Source organism: Copadichromis virginalis, linkage group LG7 (genome assembly GCF_057382275.1).
Source record: "Copadichromis virginalis isolate Kocher_CV1m ecotype Utaka linkage group LG7, C_Virginalis_male_GT1.1, whole genome shotgun sequence".
NCBI classification, from domain to species: Eukaryota; Metazoa; Chordata; class Actinopteri; order Cichliformes; family Cichlidae; genus Copadichromis; species Copadichromis virginalis.
Window position 1 is genome coordinate 14,409,422 of NC_140624.1, and position 25,971 is coordinate 14,435,392.

General features: G+C 38.2%; 2 protein-coding genes across 11 annotated transcripts; both read left to right on the plus strand.

The window, feature by feature from the left end:
* Window positions 1–33: 33 nt before the first annotated feature.
* iqch (IQ motif containing H) lies at window positions 34–22,293 on the plus strand. Of its 7 annotated transcripts, XM_085461928.1 has the most exons (21): window positions 35–431; window positions 537–632; window positions 738–829; window positions 960–1,035; window positions 1,926–2,027; window positions 3,814–3,916; window positions 4,601–4,743; window positions 4,849–5,077; window positions 5,156–5,382; window positions 7,313–7,379; window positions 8,262–8,345; window positions 8,426–8,607; window positions 9,487–9,759; window positions 9,858–10,073; window positions 15,575–15,695; window positions 15,940–16,226; window positions 19,151–19,309; window positions 20,599–20,721; window positions 21,002–21,063; window positions 21,637–21,745; window positions 21,941–22,293. In XM_085461928.1, exons 1-21 carry the CDS (start codon window positions 381–383, stop codon window positions 22,016–22,018), a joined length of 2,880 nt encoding a protein of 959 aa, XP_085318054.1. In that variant the 5' UTR covers window positions 35–380; the 3' UTR covers window positions 22,019–22,293. The 7 variants fall into 7 exon arrangements, with proteins under 7 accessions (XP_085318055.1, XP_085318058.1, XP_085318054.1 ...); XM_085461930.1 differs by lacking the exon at window positions 21,941–22,293 and adding an exon at window positions 20,836–20,884 and having other exon boundaries at window positions 4,849–5,382; window positions 21,637–21,702; XM_085461926.1 differs by having other exon boundaries at window positions 36–431; window positions 4,849–5,382.
* Window positions 22,294–24,034: 1,741 nt separating this feature from the next.
* Window positions 24,035–25,132, plus strand: lg7h15orf61 (linkage group 7 C15orf61 homolog). Of its 4 annotated transcripts, none has more exons than XM_085461935.1 (3): window positions 24,035–24,239; window positions 24,523–24,798; window positions 24,895–25,132. In XM_085461935.1, exons 1-3 carry the CDS (start codon window positions 24,050–24,052, stop codon window positions 25,020–25,022), a joined length of 594 nt encoding a protein of 197 aa, XP_085318061.1. In that variant the 5' UTR covers window positions 24,035–24,049; the 3' UTR covers window positions 25,023–25,132. The 4 variants fall into 4 exon arrangements, with proteins under 4 accessions (XP_085318061.1, XP_085318062.1, XP_085318064.1 ...); XM_085461936.1 differs by having other exon boundaries at window positions 24,035–24,180; window positions 24,515–24,798; XM_085461938.1 differs by having other exon boundaries at window positions 24,083–24,180.
* The last annotated feature ends 839 nt before the right edge of the window (window positions 25,133–25,971 follow it).

Consider the following 25,971-nt stretch of genomic DNA (forward strand, 5'->3'; position numbering starts at 1 on the left):
AAAAAATTGCACTCTGCGTTTATGTGAAGTGGAGGGACACTGTGAACAAATCTAACATCAGCTGATATGTTTTAGAAGGTGATTAAAGTAAAGGCCATGGTTATGTGGCAATGGGATTGGAGCATTGGGATAAACAATTATTTACTTAGACGTGACCCTTATATGCCTGACTGTCAAACTCCAGGAAGAAATGAGCTGCACGGTGTCTCGTCGTCAAGGTTACGTGTACCGAATCAGAAACTTTCACTGGTGACAAGCTAATTGTTTCGCTAACAGTGGGTAACTCAATGACTGTAGAAAAGTCATTGGGGTAACTAGTACAGTTCGCCATTGTGCTATATATATTTCAGTTACAAACCCATAAATAATGATGAAAAAAAATGTCCGAAGTGGTTAAAAAGGAAGACAAGTCGGGAGCTGTTTCGGTTCGGGTAAAGTTTCCTTGACTTATCTTGCCTTTCGCTAAATCATCAAACTCGTGTATGCTGTTTTTAGGTCATTTTCTGGAGTATTTACATTTTATGACTGTATTGCAGGTGGAAGACGATTTAAGACAACTCAAACCTAGTCTTGAGAAAGTGACTGTCAGTGAGGGGAGGACAACACTGAACACTCAGGCCCTGAACATCAGGGTGAGAAATCTTCACGCACAGTAGCATTTATATTAAATAAAGAGACTTAAGTGAAACATAGTACACGTAAGAACCGACAGTTAATAAGTTCTTGACTGTCTGTAGAAACATGCAGAGGATTGTTTGAAAACAGTGAATAAGCAGCAGCTGGTTCTTCCTCCCATTGAAGATTTACAAAAAAAGACTATTTCTAAATGGTAAGTAGTATTTTTAGTGGGAATATTTTGCTCAACCATTACCTTTTTGCAAATTTGATTAAATATGTTTAGAATTGTTGTGAATTCTGGTTAATTGGGATTGTGAGTCTGAAAGAAAGTCTTTACACAGGACTCCTTGTCTGGAGAAAATCTCAGATGTGAAGAAACAGAGAGAAAACCTTCCAGGAGCTCCAGCAGGGGAACAGGTAGATTATTATGTGCATTCAGAAACTTTAAAAAAGGATAATAAATGACCTTTTTTCAATTAATGAGGGTGTGTACAAGCTAAACACGTGCAATACGATAGGGAAGGTAAAAGCGGGCAAGGATTGATACCTTTTTTGTTTAGCAAAAATCCTAACTATTTACACGCTCATTGGAAAAATTATTAGGTACACCTGTTTGCATTAACAGCATGTCAATGCAAATATCAATAGCCCAATCACACGGCAGCAACTTGGTGCATTTAGGAATGTACAAAATCACCTGCTGAAATTCAAACTGAGCGTCAGAATGGGCAAGATGATCTCTGGACGTAGCATTGTTGGCGCCAGGCGGTCTGTTCTGAGTATTTCACAAATTGCTAGTTTACTGGGATTTTCCTGCACAACCATCTCTATAAGGTATACAGAGGATTGTCTGAAAGAGAGAAAATATACAGTGAGCGACAGTTCTCTGGATCAGAGGAGAATAGCCAGACTCCTTTGAGTTGATCCATCACTTTACGGTTACAGTGTAACCATCTTCAGATGGCTGCTTCCAGCAGGATTATGCACCATGTCACAAAGATTGTTCACCTCAAAGTGGTTTCTTGAACATGACAATGAGTTCACTGTACTCAAATGGTCTCAACAGTCACATGATCTTAAACAGAGCACCTCTGGGATGCAACAGATCTGTATTAGTGGCGTGATGCTGTCAAAGTCTCTGAGGAATGTTTGCAGCCCCTTGATGAAACTTGTGCCATGATGAATTAAGGCAGCTATGATTCAAAAGGGGGTTCAACCTGGTACTGATGAGGTATACCTAATGAATAGACTAATGAGAGTGCATCTTCTATTACAATTTCTGATTTCTTTTCCTTTCTCTGTTTCAGGACAAGTTAGCATTGAACATGTGTTTGCCAAACAAAAGATCCATTAGGCATCAGAAATCTGGGAAATTGCTTACTGATACTCACAGGAAGAGAGCAAATGAGGTAAGTAATATTCCATAAATGTAGAATAACCTGTAGTTGTAGTTTGCTATCATGCATGATTTCTTTAGAAACTACACCTTACAGAAAGCCATAGGGTCTTTCAAATGAAGTATAAACATGGTATTACATTTACTGATCATATACATAATGTTATAACATAAACAACTCTTAATCCAGTTATTCTTATTGTGATGTATTATTTATCACAGGTGGGTCTAAAATAAACCCTGTGAACTTGCCACTTTAGTCAACTTTTCTCTGGAGCCTTTGAATCTGTTTATTATGTCGATAGTTGTTTTTTTCTCCAAAAATTATGTGCTACAGTTTGTCGGATTGAATACTCTACACAAAGTAGCTGACAGATAATTTGCAGTGGCTTTGTAAAACGGAACCACAAAAGAGAATTTCGACTTTTCATTTGTTGCAGACATCAGGCTCAATGTTTTCTAATTATATTTTAAATGTTTTCATGGGGCATTTCAGTCTTACCGCTGGAAAGAACACCATTCACTGCATGAAATCTCGGCTATAATCATAGTTTTGTCAGAGTTTAATCATGAAATAATAATTATTTCCTCCGGGTATTTGCTTTGTACAGTGAGAAAAGTTTCTGCTGCACCTGTGGTGAATTAGATATCATTGTTCTTTTCCCCAATACTTACTCTCTAATCCTTCCAATAGACAGTGTGTGCTGGAGTGAAGAGTGATGGTAGTGTTCTGTATTAATAGATGCCTCAAGTCTCATGTTCAGACAGTCTGTGACGTAAAGGTCACTTGGCTTAGGGATGACATCCAGCACTTGTCACAGCAAACAAATTAATCTTTGCAAAGGTCGGCATTAGTTTTAGATCTATTTTACACACTTTTCTGATATGTTTTTGGGAATCTCTACCTGACACAAGAAACATAGGCCAAGACTGTCACTCTGATATAGGAGAGATGGAATTGCTGGCTGCAGAAAGCAGAAAGCAGCAGATTGCAGCACATCAGCATTCTTCTAAAGTAACAGGCGCCTGATTGCTGTGCTATGGGCTACTGGTTTACAGCTGTCTCAAGACAGAAGTGGATACCTGGTCCAGCATGCCAATAAGACAGCCGTAGCTTCCCCAACTGCTAACCACTGGCTCTCTGCCTGCTACCATCTCCTGCAACTCAGGCCAGCTCTTCTTCTCTCCATACCCATGCCAGGCAATGAGCGTTTGCATTTTAGCAATTTTACAAAGGGTGCCACCTTTTTCCCAACCTCATCTGAAACAGATGTGTGCCTTTGAGGGGAGAATCTCACTGCACCTGGCTGCTACCTGTGGTCTGTCAAAGAGCTCAGTGGTCTGAGAAGAACAAAAGAAAGGACATTAGGTGACAAATCTGGAGGAGCACAAACTTTCTGTTTTATGAGTTGTGAAATGTTTAAATGTAGTCACAACAAATTCATACTGAAATTAGGCCAATAAATCTTGTTTTATTTTTATTGTAATCCAGTGTTATGAATTAAAATGTTTAAGGTTAACAGATTTGAATAACTATGATTGACAGTGAGTTACAGCGAAGGTCCTATTGCCAGTGGCACTTTTCTAAATTCTTAATGAATGCAGCAAACCTGTTGTTTCTGATAAAGCATGCTATCCTGAACCGCTTGTTTATACTTATTCCCCTAGAAAATGTTTTCATGTCTAATGGGACAGATGGGTTTTAATGTGGACAGTAGCAGGTAATGTCAGGCAGCGTTTTGTTGGTTGTGTTTACATCTGATGTGCAGTCACTGATGTTGCGAAAATCTTCTGTTCAGGCAAAAGGTGACAGGATAATCTCTGGCTCTGTGGTGAATCTTCAAGGAGCTGAATCAAAGGGCCATCACATCCTGGTAGTTCCCAAAGAAGACTTTTGGACAGGTTAGCAGCATTTCACCACCCCTACACCATCTCCTCATCTTTTATACTCCAGACAAACATCTTTTGACATTCTGTGTTTGCTTAATGTTTGCGGAAACTTTGATCAAGTCAGTAATTCCACAATACTCTATAGTGTCAAACTCCAAATCATATAAATTTTTATCTTAAGTTAGTAGTATTAAGTTTAGATACTATTATATATATTTTCTTAATCCTGGGAGAGGATGAACGAGGACAGTGCCACATCCAAATTTGTGTTCTGTGTCGATCGACTACAAGGCTGCATCTCTTTATCCCAGAGAAGATTGATATTTTTCAAAGATGGGACAGCGCTCTACAGAGTCTGTAGCAGTTTTTCCTGTTTCTGTCTGCTTTTTACATTAACCTTGAATTTATTATTTAGGGAATATTAAAAAATGTCTTTTATGGAAAATGTCATTTATCTTTGCTAAAAGTTCTACTTTTTAGAATACCAAACTTTTAAGAATCTGGATAAAAGTCCATCAGCTTTGCCAAAGCTATTATGTTTTTTGTCTCATCCTTCTAGCTGTTTTAGTTTTTCTTTCATGATTTTAGGTTAAATATCTCAATGACTCTGTTCTTGAAGAGATAGCTGATGCTTGATTTGACTTCTGATCACTTTTAAAATGTATCTGGGTCTTTCTGTGAATTTTGCCCTGATAGATTCAAAGTCCACGTGCCACGAACAGCCAGTATGTAAAACAAAAGCTGAATCCACTTATTTAAGAGCAGACAAAGACTGCACACCCACTGAGACACCAGCTTTCGCCACAACTTCCAAGAGCATGGTTCCTAGAAGTCCTCAGGTACACTAATTCAAAAATAGTAGGTGCTAAAAACCAACATTTTCATGAATTGTAACACTGTTATTAATAACTAAGCTGGGTGTCTCTCACTTGTTTCCTCTTTAGAGCCTGCCTGTAGATATCCCCAGGTACCTTTTTACAATCAGAAGTGGACAGGTCGACCCAATGGCTGCAGACTTCTGTCATTTCAAGCAGTGTTTTGTCTTGTGCTGGAGCAGTGTGGTTGATGTTCTAGAGGCCCTGCAAAAACTGCTCAGGGAGTTTGCTGTGCCTTTAGCCAAAGTGGGTGGAGAGCGCCTGGTGGAGCTGAGCCATGTTTGGGATAGTGGTTGGAGTAAGGCTCCTTCAGCGATGCCTGTCCTCTCAGTGCTAGAAAACTGGGAGGAGGTTTCAGAACTCATCTCGCACCCAGGTCAGCGCTACAAGGGAGAGGGAGGCATCGAGGCCGCTGCCATCCACATCCAGTCCTCCTGGAGGCGCTACTTAGCCCGGACAGCCTACTTGTGCCACTGTCGCCGCAAGTGGGCGGCGGGCACCATTGCCATCTCATGGTTGATGCACGCTCAGCTGTGCCGTGTCAGGAAGGCCCTGCAGGCTCGGCGTTTTAGTCAGCTGGAAAACAGCCGCAGCCGAGCACAGGTGATGCTACTTTCTCGCTTCCATCTCTCTTTTACCTAATAATGCTCTGGTACCTGTTTTCTTGACTATTCTCTCAATTTCTCCAAATCCAATGAATCCATTGATATTTGTCCTTTGACTGTAAATGGATTCCTTTTCATTAAAATAAGGTTGCACATTGTGATTCTGTTTAGTATAAATGTTCTGTATTTTACAAGCATTTTTTAAGGCACATGGTCATTTCTAGAACACCAAGACAATTTTAGAAATTTGGACAGAAGCCATGTAATGCTATGCTAAGATGCAGTGTTATAGACAATTGTTTACAGTGGTAAAAAATGCATTTCTCTAGTACTTACAGTGTGAGATTTAAAGAAACAAACCCAGATATACACATTTTAGTAAAGTTTAAGGAGAAAACAAAAAGACAATGGAAAAGTGGACGGGATGAAGACAATAAATATAAGTATAGCCACACTGTAAAAGAAGACAGAAGCAGAAACAGTGGTAATGAAGGCTACAAAGCCTAGGGACAATCAGCTGATTGTCTGTTACAGTTCAAGTAATAATTACTACACATATGATGAAATGTTATAAAAATGAAATACGTGTTTTGGCATTTGTTAGTTATTTGATCTCTAAAAGGGAAAGGTTTCCCCTCTCTCTCTTCTGATACTCAACATCTGATTTAATGAAAAAAATTGATTATGTATTTTCTCAGTGCCACATCAATTGTGTTCTTTGTCGATCAAGCACAAGGCTACTTCTCTTCACCCCAGAGAGGATTGATATTCTTATAAGATAGGACAGCTCTCTACAGTGTCTGTAGCACTTTTACCTGTTTACCAGTTTTTTACAACCTTAGATTAATTTAGGAAATATTAAAAAATATATCTTTCTGCTTTTAAAAATGCCACACTTTTTAGCAAGTGAGCATGATTTGTGCTATTAAGTATCAATCCTGATCTAATGAACAACTAATGAATCTTATTCCACTAGTATGAAATAAAATATATTTACATAGTCATGGCTTCTGCGTTTTTCAGTAAGCTACAAGGCAGATTTAGGTGAAGAAAATCAAATATTGTTCAGAGAATGTGTTTTATATATTGCCCACATACTGGAAAGGGATTTTTTCTTCATTCAAAAATAATATGTTACTGTGAATTTTAACGTGTAAATAAACAGTAAACATGTTCTAATCGCACTGGCATAATTTAAGAGATGCAAAAGAGTGACGGTACATATAATCTACACCAGAACTGCAGTTAAAAACAAGTTCGTTTTTTTATTTATTAGGCTGAAAAGACTGATTTTCTTCATTGAAGAGTTCCAGGCAGGCTTCCCAAAGTTTATGTTCAGTATCTCCAAATATTTTAACATCTCCTTAACATGGCAGAATGCATGACGTATACTTAACTACGTTAACTTGTAATCTTAGACATGGGAAATAAAACAGTGTTTCTATTTAAAAGACTGCTGTGACAGTTCAATTGTTCTACATACGTAATATTCTGTAATCCTTTTCCCTTTTCTTGTAGATGTCATGTCTCTGTGTCATCTGGCTGAACATCTTCTAGAGCGCTGACATAATATTAATTAGTGCCTAAAACCTCATTTAGTTTTACCATTACTGTGTGTGTATACATGCACTAAATGTATGTTCTCACTCTTAAAGCATTCATACCCTGGTAATTAAGCCTGCTAATCTTCCCCTGGCAGTAGCATCATGTACCTTGCTGATTGAATTAATTGTGAGAAGATGTTCCTAAAGTAAACGCTTAATTTAATTACGGTGGTATTTTATGCTTGGTTTGCTTCTGTGAGCCCAGAGAGAGATTGGCTTGATGTGTTTTAGCTATGCAATGATATGATGATTTGTGTGTGTATGTATGTGTGTGCATACGCTCTGGCGATCCCATCTCTGATCGCTCCTTTTTTCCGTCCCCAGCATCTGGCAGCCAACTGGAAACGCATCCAGTCCTTCAAGAGGACCATTATCCACATCCCTTCATTAGGTAGCTTTCTTTGCCTGCTGCACACACACAAGCACATCTGATCTAGCAGCAGTCACCCCCGGTCTCACCACTCTGCTGCCCCAGTCTGTGGCCCTGGTGCAGGCACTCTGTCTCGTTCAAATGACTCTCTGCAGGAAAGCACTCACAGGATGATGACAGTCCCCATGCCAGGGAACTGAACAATTTAGTCTCAATCGCCATTTAATTTGTAGATTAAGCAAATGAAAAGCCATTATGGTGAATATTTACAAGCGGCACAAAGGTCTTATTTTATTGCTGCGCAAAAAAAAGGCAGAAAAAAAAGACACAAAAGAGGAATCGCTGCTGTGTTTTTCACGCTAAACACAGAGTGCAATCTAGGATCGGTTCTTGTTCTAATTTCACCGCAGCATCCACATTTAGACAGTAATCAGGCATGTGCATTGTAAATCATTGAGCGAGTGTCTAAAATTATTAAGCCTAATTACTAGCAGATGGAATGCTTTATTTGCACTTGGGGTGACTACAGAGAGTGCTGTGTGAGCAAGGATAATTAGAAAGTTGAACCCCATTGTTGTTAATTAGCATGAATCCAATCATTTAATTACCTTGATTCAGTTGAGGATTCTCTCTCAGGCAGAAATCCAGACATACATGGGCTAAAATCCTGGCGGTATCACTGAATGTAGTTCAGTGGTGGCTGGACATGGTGCAGCAGGACTCCCAGCACGCGACAGGCACAGCACCTGCTAGTTATTAAGCTAAATTAATCATCGGATTGCACTACAGTGTGATTAGACTTAAGTCCCTCATCCCCAAGTCTAGTAACACACGCATTATCAGTAGTTGTACAGAGCTACAGATTTTTAAACTGTTAGATAACATATAACATTTTTCTGACAGGATACTCTCAGAGGAAACGACTGAACTTGAGAGGCTTTGACATCCTACAGAACATCCAAATGAGCAGGTTGTGTGATATTAGAGGTAAGCTGCACAGCTTACGTTTTTTTATTGTTCATATCTGTAAACATGCCATTTGTAAAACACTCTTTGTGTAATTGTAGATGAAAATGTGGAGGTGATCTACATATGTCCCCAGCATCTGGGAAACGACATCTTGGACTATTACACCAGCCTCCTGAAGTGTGATGGAGCCACAGATGGGGCTGATACCAGGACCGCTCGAGCCTCATCCTCCGTGAGACGCTACATCATCCTCACACCTGAGGCTGTAGATTATTTCCCAGTAAGGATGACAGTATTCACCAATTTACTTGCAACTTTTAAGTATTAACATGATAACAATGTGCCTTTTGAGCACAGAAATCTGCTTACTATATATTTATAGATGCCACAAGCGTTTGTAGTTTATAAATTATCCTCTAGAGGGTACCAAAGGAGGTTGTTGTTATAGCGCTACACTCTGTCTAACATTTTTTCATCTTTCTTTCTACTTGTCAAACCAAAACTCTACATATTTTGCAAGTTTTACTGAATTTAACTGAGGGTGTTTTCAGATGTTGTTCAGCAGATGATTAAATTCCATAGTGGGTGGTTTAATTAACTCATCATTACATTTAAAGGCTGTATTTTTAATAGTTCTGAGTATCTCACTGCTATAAAAGTGAAGCTGTTGCTATATTTATCTTTGCACATCCAGCCATTCTATCCATCTTATTCCATCGTTTTGCGCTAGATTGAATGTGCAACATGACATGGTCTTCTTCATTCTTTTTATTGATTTTCCTGCTGTTTTGTTGTTAAACTGTGCCAGACGTGTTGCTGAGATGAATCACTGCTACCCATGGCTGGCAGCGCATTCTGCCAGTGACAGAAGGGATAATTCCATGTGGATCAAATAAATACAGATGTGAAGTAATTAGTTGTATTCCCAAGGAGCTCATTGGGAGCACACATTAAAGATGTGAAGGATAGGGGAGGCCTCCCACAGGCAGCTTTTATCAATTCAACCTGCTAGAATACAGGAGAGGTCAAAACCCTGCTGGCTATTTCAATAATAGATCTGTTTTGTGTACACAGTGATAAATCAGGTCAAGAAACAACCCTTGGAAGAGACAGTGAAAACGCTCCGCTTTGAAAATCGTCCTCCCCTCTTCTCTTCCAGACCCATAACATGTGCCTGTCTACACTTCTGAAGTACAGTCCACAAACCCTGAAGCACATCAGAAACCTGATCCAGGGGAAGCATGCCTATATTGTGGGTGGAATTGCCCACGTGGATGACCTGGCGGTAGCTGATGAGTTAGGGCTACCAATCCTGGGTCCAGAACCTGCTATTGCTCAACACTACAGCACCAAATCTGGAGGGAGGAGAATTTTTGTGGGGGCAGAGGTCGATGTGCCACCTGGTCAAGGAGACATCTACTCGCTAAACCAGGTCAGACACCAAATACTGCATTACACAGTCCTTCATCACTGCTCAGTAACAGATGAAAACATAATACATTTTCCCTCCTAATGTTTGTGTTAATTTAGTTTGCACATTTTTCAATCTTGGTCAAGCTTCATGAAACACTGGCAGAGCTTATGACTCAAAACACTGATGTGCAGCGCTGGCTCTTCAAGATTGACTCAGAGGATGGCAGCCACGGTACAGCATATTGTGATACATGCCATCTTAGTTGCTATAAGTGGGCTCTGCAGGAGTATCATCGTTACGGTCCGGAGCTGTGGAACCCAAAATGCATTCAGGTAAAGATGTGACTCAGAGCATTATGTCAATCTTCCTGTGACTTAAAATTTTTGAGCATAATTTTACACTGAATTTTATGCAATGTTTTATTAAATGAGTTTGAATTTGGAGTTTCTGTTTTTCTTTTTTGATTACTTTTCCTTATTACATCTCACCAAATTTATGTTTTTTTTTACTATTATATCCTGTTTTTATGGCTCTCTCCAAAGCAGTGGTTTTGCAAAAACACAATACAAATAAAGTTTATTGCGATTATTATTACAGCACCCATGAGGAATCTCCCACTTTAAGTTAACATGGTAACAACTAAATAGTTAACAGATAACACTACAGTAGCGACTGGATATTAAAGTCCAGACTGTGCCCAGGTGTTCAGAAGAAGAGAGAGCCCCAAAAAAGGGTTAGATTCACTTCTGTCACTGAAGGAACAAAAGTGTATGTCACATTAGGGTCAAAGAGATGTCATTTTTCACCCTGGGGTCAGTGGCAATGCTGATTCCCTTAGTACAGTATTTTAAACGTCATCCCAGGAGCCTCAGAACAGTAAATCAATAGATGACATTTTTTAATTTTATACATATTTTATACATATAGATATATCCTGAAACACACACATAACCTAGAGTGCTTTAACTCATCCAACAGTAACAAATCACGGTACACATAGTGTATTTAACATACTGTTGCCTATCCGTATAGTACTGTGCAAAACTCTTGAGTCACCCCCTCATTTTTATATTTTCCTAAGAAAACAAGTGCAGTGACTTATTGAAATGTCTACATACATACAAATAAATACAGTATATAAGGCATAAACAGAGTTTATACCATTCTAACAACATTGAAAGTCAACATTTGGTATCACCACCTTTAGGAAGACTTTGTTGCAATAGGCTTCTTGAAGCTCTTCTTTGGATGTTGCAAATCAGCTTTTACAGATGGTGGATCCTGACCTCCTCCGTCCATACTAACAGCGATTTAAACCAAAATCTTCAAATTTGGTTCACTGCTTTTTAAGACCTGTTGCCACTGATTTTCAGTCTAGTACTTGTGTAATTTTTCTTTCTTAAGAATCGCTTCTTGGCAGCAACCTTTCCACTGGGATCATTTCTAATGGGACAGCAAATAGATCAACTAAAGTGTCAAATGTATCTCTCAGTCCCTGGCTCAGGTCTTTATTGGATTTTCTCATATTTCTTAAGGACTTTCATCTGCTGTTCATGTGCTGCAGATAGTTTTTTTTTAATTTTATGTCATTTTTTGTAGATTCGGTTAAAGAATTGGAAGCAAATTGTGTTTATGTGACAGCAGCTAGTAACAAAGTTCCTAAAGATACAATTTACAATTGATACTTTGCTGAGTTGCTTGTTGTGTGGCTCAACAAAAAAAAGTAAGAAAAAAATATTCTTCTGAAGATGGCCAGTTGCAAGGACTGGACTGAAAATAAGGGAAGAAGCAACCAAAGAAAAACTTCAAAAAGTCTAGAGAAATATTGCTCAAGATCACTTAGGAAATTAGGAGAAAATACATCCTTTAAAACGAAATTTAAAGAAATGGGGGGAGATTCAAGGCTTTCCCAAAGTAATGTGTATTTTGATACTTTTACTCTGCAGCTTGAGTGAGGTTTTCGCCTTAGTTGTTACCTTAGCATGTAAAGTTCTTTGTGATGGCTGCTGTGAATTGTCACTGTATCAGTAACTTTGTATAGAACAGAACTGAATAGTTTAAATACAAGTTACATTAATATTTGCTATACTGAGCTTTTTACATCTGTTACACTCATTAGATGGATCTGAGCTCTCTGTAAAATAAAGTCTAAATTGCAAATGCGATGTTGCAAGAATTCATTTGTTTTTCCTGAAAATATAAATCCTGGTTTCATCTTGGATCTATTTAGAACAAATAAAATGTATTTAATCAATGGTAAACCATTCATTTACAACAAATGCAATCTGTACACAGCGCCTGAGCCCCTGGCTCTTATTTCTCATATGCTTACAAAGTAGCCTTTGATTTTCTGTCATGTGTTAATTACCGTATTTTGCCATTTAACTGGGAGCACTGTGTAAACTAATTACAGGCTAATGATTGTGGGCTTGGAGCACAACAATTTTACTTTTTATTCCATTCGGAAGAATAGCAGTCATCTCAAGGTTCTTGTGGCTCCCTCTGTTTTTGTTCCTATTAGCTCATTCTTTAATTCAGAGTGTATGTGTGGTGCGGGGCTGTAATTGTTGTGGCTTTGGTGCTGTTAATTATGGCAGAGAGTGGCTGAGCCACAGCCAAGGTCCATAATGGTGGCTGAAGCAGCACAGGGAAGTAAATGGGGTTTCTTTCACCAGCTGGGGTCCCATGGAGAGGGAAGAGTGCCGAGGCCCCCAGTGTAGGCCGACAGCCTCGGGGCTTCTGGGCCATATGGACACAACACTTTAACTGGCCTTTATTCTACACCTTGCTCTTTTAATCAAAGCAAAGCCCACATCCTGTGCTCTTCATTGCATGATGTTTTTCTTACGATATTGTTTTCTCCTAAAATCTGTTAGCCACTTGGATGTGAATCATACTGACCTTCTGTTGAAATGCTTTATACAGAAGAGTGCAATCTGGCTCTTTGTGCTGAAAGATCATAAAACAGTATTGTTGAGTAGATCCGAGCATATTAATATGTTATATTAATTATCTAATCGTTATCTTCTTCACACAGCAAAAACTATCATGAATGTTTAACCTTCTTCATACATTTTGAGAAATGACGCTCATTAATAGAACACTTTGCTGAAAAACAATAGATCTAACTGCACTCGTAATGACAGCTAGTGAATACACTCCAGAATATTTCGCAAGCTTTACGAAAACAGTAGTTTTAATAAATTATTAATCAAATACAAATGATCAAATTAAGCATTATAATACTAATCCATAATTTATCAGCTTTCACCAATAATTGTTTACCAATAAATATCAAAGGGATTATTAAAGTGTATATTATCATATGTGTCATAGTTTAGTTAAAGTCCCATTATATTCACTATAAAAGTAGATGGGGGATAAATGAGTGTGACTGGCCCTTTTTTCTTAATTATTGCTTGCTCTGACGGGCTCCATATGAGAAAGCTTGAGTCAGATGATACCATGTGCTCGTTCAAAATAATATTAACATTCAGAACCCTTCTGGCTATGCAAAAGGATAGCCTAAAATGATACAAAAAGGAGAATGGATGGGTGGTGGTGGTGTGTGTGTGTGTGTGGGGGGGTTCATCCTTACTATAGGAGCTTTTGCACAGGTCTTAGAAAGCGTGTGTTTCTCAAAATATTGTGAGGCCCACAGCTTCCAGCACAATGTTTTAGCCTGCAGAAAGCCCCCAGGCCTCTTTTAGCATTTACACAGAGAGAGGTTAAAGACATGTAGATCTGCAGCCTTGCAATGCCCGAAGGGGGCCATACACACACTTAAGCGCTCACACAGCTTGCATATGGATCATTAGGCACAAGAGGGTAAAAATTACACCTAATAGCGTCAACAGATGGAGTATTTCTTTTTGTCATGCTGTGTACAAACAGATCTTGAGCAACACCTTATTTAGGTTAAGTTTGTCAGCGAAATGGGTCATTTGATAATCACTACCACTGAAGAGGTAGAGGGACATTTAATACAGATGTTCTATGTCTAAATATTGTGCAGTCTGTGCTTGCATGGAGGAGTTTAAATATGTAATGTTTTGCCTTAATATAATTAGCCTGAATTTAGGAATTTAAAATATTTCCTTTAGTCTATATTTATTTATATATATATATATATATATATATATATATATATATATATATATGTATGTGTATGTGTATATGTATATATATATATATATGTATATATATGTGTATATGTATATGTGTATATATATATATATATGTATATGTATGTATATATGTGTATATGTATATGTATATATATATATATATGTATATGTATATATATGTGTATGTATATATATATATATATATATATATGTGTATATATATATATATATATATATATATATATATGTATATATGTGTGTATATGTATATGTATATGTATATGTATATGTATATATATATATATATATATATATGTTTTGTTTTTTTCATTGCAAAGACAATCCTAGGTATTTATTTACAATGTTTATGCAAAGAAATTTTGCCTCAGTTTGTACAAGAAATCCAAGGATGAGGTTGAAGTAAAGCAAATATTCATGCGAAATATATAAGTAGCCTGATTATATCTTCCTGTTCCTGAGACCTGTTCACTGTAGTATCTCAGTTGTTGTGCTATGTAGTGGAGAGGTGAAATGGCAATCAAAGAGCCAGGGCAACATCTATTTTATTTATGACCAGATTGCTTGGCTTTATGTGGACACCAAGCAAAGGCTGAATCCTATCACAGGGTACTATACGCAGTTTAAGTCCAAATAATTTATTGCAAAATACCTCTCTTTCTTTTCTTACTGTCCTGCTGTTTCTGTGAACTGCATAGGCAAAGTCCCGGGGTGAGTTTGCTCTTCCGTTGAGAATGACAACCGTTCCCTTACACTTTTTGCCGCACCATTGTGTGCTTTATGGTTTGTATAGGGGGAATCACTGTGTAGCATTTGACCTCGCCTCTTACAGTACTTGAATATGATGATGGCTGTTACATGACTGGAATATCAACAGTATAATCTCTGGTCCTGTCTCCAGTGAAGCCCAACAGCGTGCACTCAAAACAAAGTAATGATCTTGATAGTATGAGGACAGAAGAAAGATATTATTTCTACTTATAATTTAGTCATCTCTTAAAAATGTTTTTCATGTTTTATTGTGTATGAAAAAAATTAAATTCTTCTCTGTTGGCGCCACACGTACAGCATTGTTGTTGTTGTTGTCATACTGGCTACAGAGGGTTTAGTCAGGGCATTGTATTTTAAATATAGCCATCATAGCCTTATAAGAAGAGAGTTGTACTTGTTGTTGTCAAACTGTTTCAGGGAAACCTAAAACAAAAGTTAGAAATTAACAGCATAATTAAGTGGTGTAACCATTATGGCATTTCCTAGTTACAGAAACAAGAGTGATATCGATCTCAGTCAAGCCCTGATTGATCCCCAGATAGATGGGGTTAGCTTACGTATTCATCAACTGCCCAGTGGAGAGAGTTGTTATTGAGGGCAGCTGCTTGGAGGCTGTGAGTTAAAGCCATTAGACTCCTGAGGCCTTCTGATAATAGGCTGTCACTCACAGATGGACCCTCCCGCAATATCCATCAGACACTTGCACAGAAATTGAAGCAGCCACCCAAGGTCTGGGGGACAACAAGCAGTCACTGGAGTCAAACACAATGTGCTTCCAATAATATGGTCAACACATACAAAGCTTTAATAATAATGAAGTAACTGAAACTTATTATTTTGCATTGAATTGATACAAAAACTCCTAAAATTTGCACAATATTCAGTAGATGCTTAATGTATGCACTTTCTTTCTGTAGGAGACTGTGCTGCTCAGATATTTAGATGAGATCCCAGAATGGCTGACCCATTATGCCCAGCCTGCTAAAACCTCCTGCTATCCCAACTGGGCCTGCTTCCTGAAGACCTTCCTCAGGCAAGGTTAGATATCTATTGTCAGGCACGGAATGCTTTTCACTTGCAAATATAGCAGCATGTAATATGGATTTCCTATGTCGTTCCTGCTTCACAGGTGTTGCCTTTGTGAAATGCGAAATTCAATAATTTTCATGTAACTTTCTGTGATTGCTAAACAGCTGCTAGGAGAGTTCAGGTCCTGTATTACTGTTAGGCTGTGTTTTGTTGAGGGTACTAGAGCCATTTATCTGCTCTGCTATGTTCCCAGGAGGTGTGGTGGAGGCCTACCCCCCTTCAAACAGTGTCACCTGTCTGACAGTAGATCTGCTGCTGGAACCAGGGGGTGAAGTGACCATGTTCTCTTGTGGAGACCAACTCCATGGTGGTTGTAAACTTGAAGCTATAGGCTCCATTGTTCCTCAGAGCTCTGTACACCCAGAAACTTTGCACTCCATCTGCACCCGTGTAGGCCGGGCCTGCCTGCAGCGGCGTATCGTAGGTTATGTCTCTGTGGATCTCGTTAGCTTTCTGGACCATAACACCATGGAGAAGAAGGTGAGACACAAACAGAGAAGATCTTAGCTTATCTATCATAATAGATATGATCTAAGGTGTTACAACACATTCTGCAAATGCTTTTATTTCAACGTATTGGTGGAAAAGATCAATTTTTAGGCTGGATCCATAGGAGCAGTTAGGTGCCGCCCATATTAGTCCCCTGGGATCTAAAAAAAAAGATAAGGCAAACTGTGGGCACTGGGAGCAAATGTGTCACAAGGCCATCTAATAAACTGTCAAGTCTTATTGTGTCGATACACTGATTCCACCATTTAAGGCTTGCCCTTTAACCTTACAATACTGAGAATTTCAGAGGCACCTATCTTTCAGACAATAGGTCATTCCAAAGTGATTTGGCAGCTTCGGGTGGGGGGATACCCTGTCAGTGTTTAACCCCTACCTGCAGCAGTCGGCTGAAATGTATCTCGCTATTATAGCCAGGCAGCATGGAAGTCTTATTTCATTTGTCAGGATTAAGTTTTGCTGAAAGCACTTTGATTTATGATATTTGAAATGGACTGGTTTATGATGCTTTAACCTCTGCTCCTAACATGTGGCTTGACTGACTGCCTATTGATTTGGAGCTGTATGATGAAATGCTTTGTATGTAATGTAGTCTATAAAATACTGTGGAATTTTACAGGTTTTACAAAAGCACAAAGAAGAAAGAAGGACACTATCTTCTTTCCCCTTCTTTCATTAAAAAACATGAAAGAACACCAGTAGCAGAATACAATTTGTCCTCTAGTTATTTATGATGGATTTTTATTCAGAACAGTTCAAAAAATATCGTCCCTGCACTTTTCCGACTTTCCTTCTTTTGTTTATATTCATAATAGATATGCCGGAGTTGGAGAAAGAGCACACTTGCCACTAGAGGGTAGTATCTTCTGGATTAGATGTAATGTACAATGTAAGCAAAGCAGTGTTGCAATTTGCATCCTATAACCTCAAATGTCCGATTTTGTTTTAGATTATCAGCATTTTTTCTTTCTTTGAAGATTTAGAAATCCAGCCAGGAATGTTTTTGTCAGTAGGCTTTGCACAGACTGTGGACTCTACCATGCTGTATTTATTTTAGGGTAAAAAACCAACTTGCAGTACTTTCTTACATCCTGTGATTTTATTTAGTCAAATTAAACTGTCATTTCAGTGACAAAATGGTGACACTAAAAGCAGAAATTTCTTAAATGTATTCGGGACAGAATCAGGCCCTTTTTCCTTTACCTGTTTAGAATGAAATAATGACAGGCTTAAAATTAATTTTCATCTTCAATGTTGACCTGAAATTGAAAGGGACTCACTGACAGCATAATTAAGAATAGACTATAAAACAGCGTGTGCTTCAATAGAGGCAGGAACATTAATGACAGATTTTTAACCATCTCCCCACACACACAAAGCTTAGATGGAAGAGAGCCACATGGGCAAACCTGTCTGGGTTTAAACATCAATTTAGATTCAAACCTGTTGCTAAAAGCTGCCTACTTTATTTGATGGGAAGAAGTGGGTCACATATGTTTGCCCTTGCAGTCTTTCCTCACATTGTGGAACGGTGGGGCCCCAGCTGCAGCATCGGGGCTTTTAATGAAAATGCAAGGCAATAGAAAACAGGTACAATCCAGGCTTACATTTCCCACAGCTTTGTTAAGAGCAACAATGGGACAGGGGTGTATGAGTTTTAGTGAGTTGAGTGAATGGCTTGGTGAAGTGTGTCCATCACTCAGGCCCAGGTATCAACCTGATATATAGAGACGTGAATCTGCCCACAGGTAGCTAAAGTACCACCTACAGAAAAGCTCACTCAGTTCTGCTAAAGTGTTTCCCACCTTGAATTTTTTTAACTTTGTATCCACATACTGTACTTTTTCTTTTTGACGTTTTTATGTACCTCGTGAAATTTTCATACTTGTTTCTGCAGTTTATAAATCATAAGTTTGGGCATTTTCTTATTGGGAAGAAAAGGTTACTAACCAAAACTGCGTAACTTCTGCCCTATAAATCAGATTATGTCAAATCAGGAAAAAGCTATTTTTGTCTCTATAACATTTTAAAAACAAATTTTTCAGATAAACATGTCACACATTTTCCAGTTTTCCCGCTTGTGCCAATCTTTTCAAGTTTTCCAAACATCTCACATTTTCAGGTATCTCTCCGGAATTGTTTTTTACACGCTGTCGCACTAATCGGTCCCAAAAACAATTGTTATAGAAGCAGACTGTGCAATATGCTTTACAATATATTCAAATTTCATATAAAACACAGTGAAGCATTTAAGATAATTACTGCGTATGGTCAGATGTCCATGTGCTGGTGGAGATAAAGTACTCGGGTTACCGAGACTGCGGGTTCAGACAGGCAGCAATTTGCATTCGGTGGCAGGAGCGTTTACTTTGACAAATAGGAACAGCTAAAGGAGGCAGCCAACTGCCATTTAGTTATTAACAACTCCTTCACTGGTGATTTATTTGTCACTTTTGAAGAAAGGGCAGAGCTATTAGGTTATTATTGGGAAAATTAGCCCTGTTTAAGCGGAGGGCTACGACCATACCTGACCCCTTAATATACTTATAATGATGCCATTTACCATACATAACTGAACTTTACTTCTCATCAGACTTGAGCCAAACATGCCCAGGGCTGCCCGAATTCAAATACACAGGGAAGGATCTACTTTGTGCACATGTCAGAACTGAATTACCTAAATCAGTCAAACACTCACCATGCCTGTGTTTTCCTTATGTTTGCCTCTTAACATGAGTAACACTGTAAGGATTAAGAGGTGCTAACTCTTCGCTTTGTAAGGTCCAGGGATGAAATACTTTGATGTTCCATTTTTTTTGTGATTAAATTGAAATGATTAAGTCTATAGAGTTTTGACTTCTCTCCATGACACAGAGTTCACGACGTCTTGTTTGCAGGTGTGGGCTGTTGATCTGGACATCACATACAGTAACCAGCTGGCCATGACCCAGATGCTTCTGATGATGACTGGAGGAACGCTGAATTGCCGCACAGGCTGTTTAGAAGCACCAATGCCAATCAGCGAGAAATGCTGTGAACACCAGATCGTGCCCAAAGTACCGTCTTATATTTGCTTATATTTGCAGTTTAAATTATGTCTTTACTCACCTATCAGTGTGTTGAGTTTAGATGCTATAATTTAAATTCACCCTTTTTTCTTTTTCTTCTTAAATCAAATGATGCCGTCACGTAGTTTCTGCAACAAAAAAGCAGCCTGAGACTATGGAGGCTATTCGTAGCCTTTCAGTAATCACAAAGATAGATCAACGTTTTGCTCTTCATTATTGTTAAATACAACTAAATACTGTAATTATGCACCGAGCTCAATTGGTGTTTAGGTGCTGAATTCATTATCATTTTGATAGATGAGCCTAAATAATCAACACATTAATAATTCATACCATTTTCATTATGCATGTGTATGCATGCTTGAACACCTCATCAACCTGGTGCCAGGCCTTAAACAATAGAGTTCTTTTATTAGCAGTATGCCCGAGTTTACGCTTGTTGATCTGCGACTTGTATTATTTTATCAAACATTCATTTAGTTGGTGGCCTGGTGCTTCAGTACAGCAGTTGAGCCACTGCAGTGGTTAATGGCTTCGGCGCTGGCCGTCATTAAGGCCCTGCATATTACAAACACAATTAAATCCCAGTTGGACGCTTTTATTGTTGTGTGAGGGCCCTGCATCTGACAACTGCAAACACACACCCTTCACAGCAAGTTATGGGCTATCTCCTGAGCTCACGGGGGCTTAGGCCTACTCTTTAAGTCTCCCAAAGGTGGCTGAGAAGCAGGAACATTTTTATCCTCCTAAGCCCTGCCACTTTTAAGTAATCAACCTCTCTGGTGTTACTTATGACACATGCAAACAGAATCCCTCTATTACGGTGATACAGAATGTTGTGTGCAGTGAGTATTCCGTTTGTGGATTCACTAATGCTTTGATCTTAGATTGAATGAAAAAAATCTGCAGTCCCCAACCTGTAGTTTCTTTGATTGGTGTCGTACAATTAAGCTCATCTTGTGTTTGGCATGTCTTCTAAGCATTAATTGTTCCTCCCTGCAGTTAATTAAGAAAGGCCCAACAGTTTACCACATGTGCCCCGTACTCATCATGTTCACTAATCACACACACAAATTCAGCAGTGACCCTAAGGACATGTCTGGGGTTTAGCCATTTCTGCTCTATCTATTTCACACACCACCACCATACTTAGCTGCCAAATATAATCAAACTTTAAATTATTGGATTCAATGAATTAATTGACAAACAGTCATCACTCACATCTTCTGCTGTTTTCTTTTTTCTTTCTTTCTCTCTGTCTATTTTTTTTTGTCCAGGCTCCAGTTGGAAATCTTTGTGCAGTTATTGGGAACCACTTATTTCACTCTGACCTTTCCATGTTATACAATAAGGTGTTCCTTATGATGTGCAAGGCCCATGGCATAAGATTTAACAAAAAGGTAACAATTCAGAATTGATCGGCACGCTTTTCTATCATCATTTCCACTGTTCCTGTTATATGGTTAATACAAAGGGAAACTGCACAGATTTTACACATCAGAGTCTGTTTTCAGGTTTTAATGAGTACAACAGCATATGGAGGGAGGGCAACATACAGAAAAGGTGTGAATTTAAAGAGCTTAGATTTAAAGCAGGGTTGAAATGCACTAATAGTTAGTACTCTTTGCTATACAATGATGAAGCTTTATTTTTCTCTGTTTTTTGTTGCTTGCGTTTCAGACAAAGCAAGGCACAGTTTTCGCTTTTTTTGACAGCAGTAAGCGAAGCAGTATTGGAATGATGTAAGTATGTCTTACTACACCAGATCCATACAAGAAAACATGAGTTATGAACTTTCTTTCTTTATAGACAAACCATAAGCTGATCTTTTATTATTTTAAGTCAGAAATATGGACAAACATAATGTGGAAGAGAATAAGATTTTTGTTTTTTTGCTGCATATATGTGTATAAAATTTGAGGCTCATCCCCGGGAGATGGAGCCTTACTCTCCTCTGTTCAAATAGGCGATCACTTTCCAAAGAAGATAATAGGCGATTAGGTGAAAGACTTCACATGGCTAAGAGTAAAATCAATTCTTTCAGAGGATTAAGATGCCACCTCTAGCTTTGGTAATGCTACAAACTCTAAAAGTTGTTAAGCAGAGGGTTATTTAACATATTTATCACACAAATCCTTTCGCTTCCACAATGCTGTAACAGTTAAATCAAGCTGTGCTCATCCCCCTAAAGAGCGAAGATGTTGTCTGCTGAAAGTTTCATTTAACCACCACTATCAGATGAACAAGGTGATTGTTTCTTAGCTGGCGACTTGGGGATCATTAGTAAACTCGTTTGTTTGTGGTGTCGTTAATAGAACAGTCTCAGAGGATCTCCAGAGAGCTCTCGCGACCTTTGCTCGGCATCTGTCAGTCATTCATCAGGAAATATCAATCCCTAAAAGCCAAGGAGAAACCAATTTCATGGTACTATGTTAATGAGTTAATGATCTCTCCTCATCTATTTGTCATGAAACTTGTGTATCAGTGAAACTGAAAGCATGATCACTACTCATAAATATCCTAATAAGAATATATTTTCAAGTTAATGTTGATGATTTTATGGAATAATAATAGGTAATACTCTAAGTTTGCTTCCTTTTCTGTCTGCTTTACTTGAAGGAGGTGATTAAGGAAATAGAAGATATACTGCAGATGACTCAGAACAAGCTTCAACGGGAGGCTAAACCTGCATCTTAGATAGTTCCATTATCAGTGTTGCTGACTTGCTTTTCCAAAATCACTAAATATAACTAAATATGTCTACTCTGAAGATGATTGAAGGACTTTCCAAATAAATTCCTGAAAAAAACCCCTAAATATATCACAAATCTGTAAAATCACTGGCTTTGTAAAAATTTTCAAAAGCCTGAATATACTTTACTATAAACAAAGATTACACTGCCAGAAACCTATGCAGAAGGAATTTGCATGTGTAAATCAAAAAGTGTGTACATAAAAAGAAGTCAAATGTGTGTATATAGCAATGTATGCTTCTTCTGCCAAGTCAAATGCTTCTGGTACATATATATATATATATATATATATATATATATATATATATATATATATATATATATATATATATATATATATATATATATATATATATATGTATTTGCGTTTGGTGTCACAATACACACTAGGATCTCCCAGAATACCTTTCTTCTGTACAAATTGGGCCATGCACTACTGTGGTTGATTTTTATTAAATTAGATTAGAGTCAACTAGTTTCATTGTCAAAGTCCTCATCTGGAAGCTGACAATTTCAAACAACTCGCCTCATATGGTGACATGACAGTGTTTCAGTCTGGTCCTCACTGGACTGTGAACGTTGACTTTCTAAGCTTTCTAAGTAGAGACGATGCGTGTATTCGTGGATTTGAGATTGCAAAAAAACATTTAAATCGTACTTAATTTTTATTTTGTAATTTGTATCAAGGATTTATATATGTTAATTTTATCCAAGAGCCTTACTTGATGTACATTTTTTAAAGCACATAAAATTTTAGATTTCCAGGAAAAAGCACTCATAGTCATGCTTTACCCCCCTCTGTTCAAATAGACAGTTGTATTGCAAAAAAGACAACATGTGATAATGGAAAAACTTCACAGGACTAATTCTTATGGAGGATTGAGCACCCCAGTGGCTCTGTTACACCTTTAAATCCAGAGACTAGAATTACATTTGAATGTGTGCATTATTTTCACATATTTGACTTCAGAAATAATATTTTAAGACACTGAAAACATCTGGGACAAATACATCTGTAATTTATTTTCACATCACTTAATTATTATCTATTTGCATTTCACACAGAATTGGACCTAAATTATTTAGCAAATCATTTATAAAGCATGCAGATGGGATTTCGGTTGGTTTGTGAAGTTGTTAAGGCATTACCAATCACCCTGACAAATTACGGTCAATCAATGAATCAATCAAGCTTTATTATATGGCCCCCTTCCTGCAGGTAAGTGCTGCACAAACGACTGAAATGCTAAAAGGAAGACAGGCAAAGATATATTCAAATAACATGAACGAAAACGCAAATTAAAAAAAACCAAACATGTTTATTTATTTATTTTTTATTTATTTATTTATTTTTTGGGGGGGGGTATTTTATTACATGTAACAAAAATCACATCACATACCACAAAATTTATAGCCAAAGATAAATTAAAATGTCTGTTCTTAAAGAGGTTCTTAAAAACATTTTCAAAATACGAGTAAATAATAAAAGAAACAAAAATGATGAGCGCATGTATTAAATATAGCATATGTGTATATGTATATATTATGGCTTATTTGCGGTGTTTAATTACCACGTAGTTTATAGACTGCTGTCCATGGTCCTGATCTACAGCAGTTCACTGAACCGTGGAAATGCTTCAGCAGTTGCTGTGGTGGTTTTAAGTGGATTTTAAAGGAGTAGGTGGTGTGGTCATGGAACCAACAAAAACACTTATTAGCCTATTGGCACTCGGGTCAGTGGTGGTTAATTTTGAAGAGGTCTTTTGGTAGCTGGAACATACATTTGTCGTTTTCATGCTTATTTTTTTGTGGTAAATAACGGTAGAAGTATAAAGAACAAAATAACTTTACGTTTAGTCGTTTTACAGGGTTGTTGAACACGTGGCAGTCTATAAATTCTTATAAAGGATATAAGTCCTATATTGAATGAACCGGCGAGTACTTGATATAAATAAATACCAGACTGAAGTTAATTATGTTAAAGAGGAACGGGTTCGGAGAGACGCGTTTCCAGCCGGATGAGTTAAGCCGCGGTACGAGGTCAGACGCAAGAAGCACAACAGAAACAGAAAACCAACCAGATGAAATCTGCTCTTCTTCTCACAGGTGGTTTAGATACATGTGTGCGAATTCAGCATTTCTACAGAGACACGTCAGGTGTATAGGTCAGTGTTGTAACATCTCAGACATGGTCTGAGGATTTAAGCTCGCAAATCGTACGGGAGTTTTCTTGCTAGCTTTAGCATATCTCATGTCAGCTGCTGCTTTGATGTGTTACAACTTGGTATTTTCACTCTTAAAACGTTGGTATATTCCAAGTGTGGCTAGTTATAGGTGTGTCCTTCTGCAGTCCGAATGCTAAAATACGAATCTTTAAAACCATGAAGGAGTTTTTGAAGAAGACCCACAGCCTCTTTCTGAAGATCGCTCTGTTTCCTAGCACGTTAGGCAGGACAGGTCCGCGGCCAGCTGCTTCGGAGGTGTTAACCTGTCACCTGCAGCAGCGCAGACTTCCTCCGTGGACTTCATACTGTGTCCGCTACAGCTCCGTCCACAATGACCAGTTTGGAATGTCAAACTTTAATTGGAGAGTTCAGGGATCCAACTACCACATTCTGAGAACGGGATGTTTCCCCTTTATTAAATATCACTGCACTAAAGCGCCTCCTCAGAAGCTGGATTTTGAAGACAGATTTTTCACCATGTTAAAAGTTATTAATCTGGGTCAGTATTTCTTCCACGTTGCTGTCATTGTTACATACTTGTATTTTATTTCCAATACAACAGAGTCCATATATTCAGTGTCCCTTTAAACTGCAGGTATCCCTTGTTTGGCCTATGGCATTGGCTGCTGGATGGTGGTGGGAGCATCAGAAACAGTACAGACGAGTGTCGGACCTGTTACAGTCTATTTTGCCTACAAAGAGGAGGAAGGTGCACAGTACTGAAGTGAAGAGGAAACAAAGTAACTTGAATGTGTTTTCAGGAGGATATTATCTACCAAGCTGCTGTATTTTTGAAACCATTAAAGAGGAGCCTTTGTGTTTTTTTTCTTTGCTTTTGGTCCTATATGCTATTTTAATTATCGACGCTCCTGTTATACAGAGTTTAATAGTGAGGTCATCTTACATTCAAGCAATCCCTGTGAATGAATGCTTTGAAGTCAGACTGCTCTGAACACTAAGTTGCATTTTTGCTACTGTTGGCTTAGTTTGATCTCAGGCACATACATGTGAGTGTGAGCAAAGAAGCCCTACCCACTGATAAGATCTGAGCAGCCAATCAGAAGGGGAACCAGAGAGAAAACTGCTTATTTCAGATAGTAAAAAAAGTGTCCCAAGGCAGAGCATAAGAAAAATATGGATTTTTTAAAATCAATTTTTCAAAATCCTGTCCTGTCAGGGAGCTTTGCAATCAGATTGTGATATGGATTATTTTTAAGCATGAGTCAAGCAAGAATAAAAACATGGAGCTGGAAGTGAACATAACAGGTCCCCTTTACCGTCATGTCAGTAGTGCTCTAGCTGAGTGGCACATCATATTGACTGGACGAGCAACCAACTTTCACATGGGGTCATTCTGCTCAAGTTTGCTTTTTTTTTCCAAGGAAAAAAAGCTATGCACAATTATAACCAGACAAACATTGTACACTAACAGAGAAATGTAGCTGCACTTATAAATGTGCAAAAATATCTGTCAAAGATTGCAGAAGCAAAACAGGAGACAATCAGTTACAGAAGTGGATCAGCAATCTCACCACGGTCTAGAACAGTTGACTGTGGGCACACAAGATCTTCAACATTTTCCCATTTGTTTTGTCATTTCCAAGTAGACTCGTGCTTTAAAACTATCTGGTTTGGGTACTTCCCAAAGTCTGACCTGCATAGCCTCACCTGT

What these genes read in the sequence shown, in the direction of transcription:
- iqch (XM_085461926.1), top strand. Translation starts at nt 381, where the DNA reads ATGTCCGAAGTGGTTAAAAAGGAAGACAAGTCGGGAGCTGTTTCGGTT. An exon ending in ACAGCCGCAGCCGAGCACAG is followed by an intron (nt 5,383 to 7,312) that starts GTGATGCTACTT and finishes TTCCGTCCCCAG; the next exon opens with CATCTGGCAGCCAACTGGAA. An exon ending in TATCCACATCCCTTCATTAG is followed by an intron (nt 7,380 to 8,261) that starts GTAGCTTTCTTT and finishes TTTTTCTGACAG; the next exon opens with GATACTCTCAGAGGAAACGA.
- lg7h15orf61 (XM_085461935.1), top strand. Translation starts at nt 24,050, where the DNA reads ATGTTAAAGAGGAACGGGTTCGGAGAGACGCGTTTCCAGCCGGATGAG. An exon ending in GAGACACGTCAGGTGTATAG is followed by an intron (nt 24,240 to 24,522) that starts GTCAGTGTTGTA and finishes CTAGCACGTTAG; the next exon opens with GCAGGACAGGTCCGCGGCCA. An exon ending in GTTAAAAGTTATTAATCTGG is followed by an intron (nt 24,799 to 24,894) that starts GTCAGTATTTCT and finishes TTTAAACTGCAG; the next exon opens with GTATCCCTTGTTTGGCCTAT.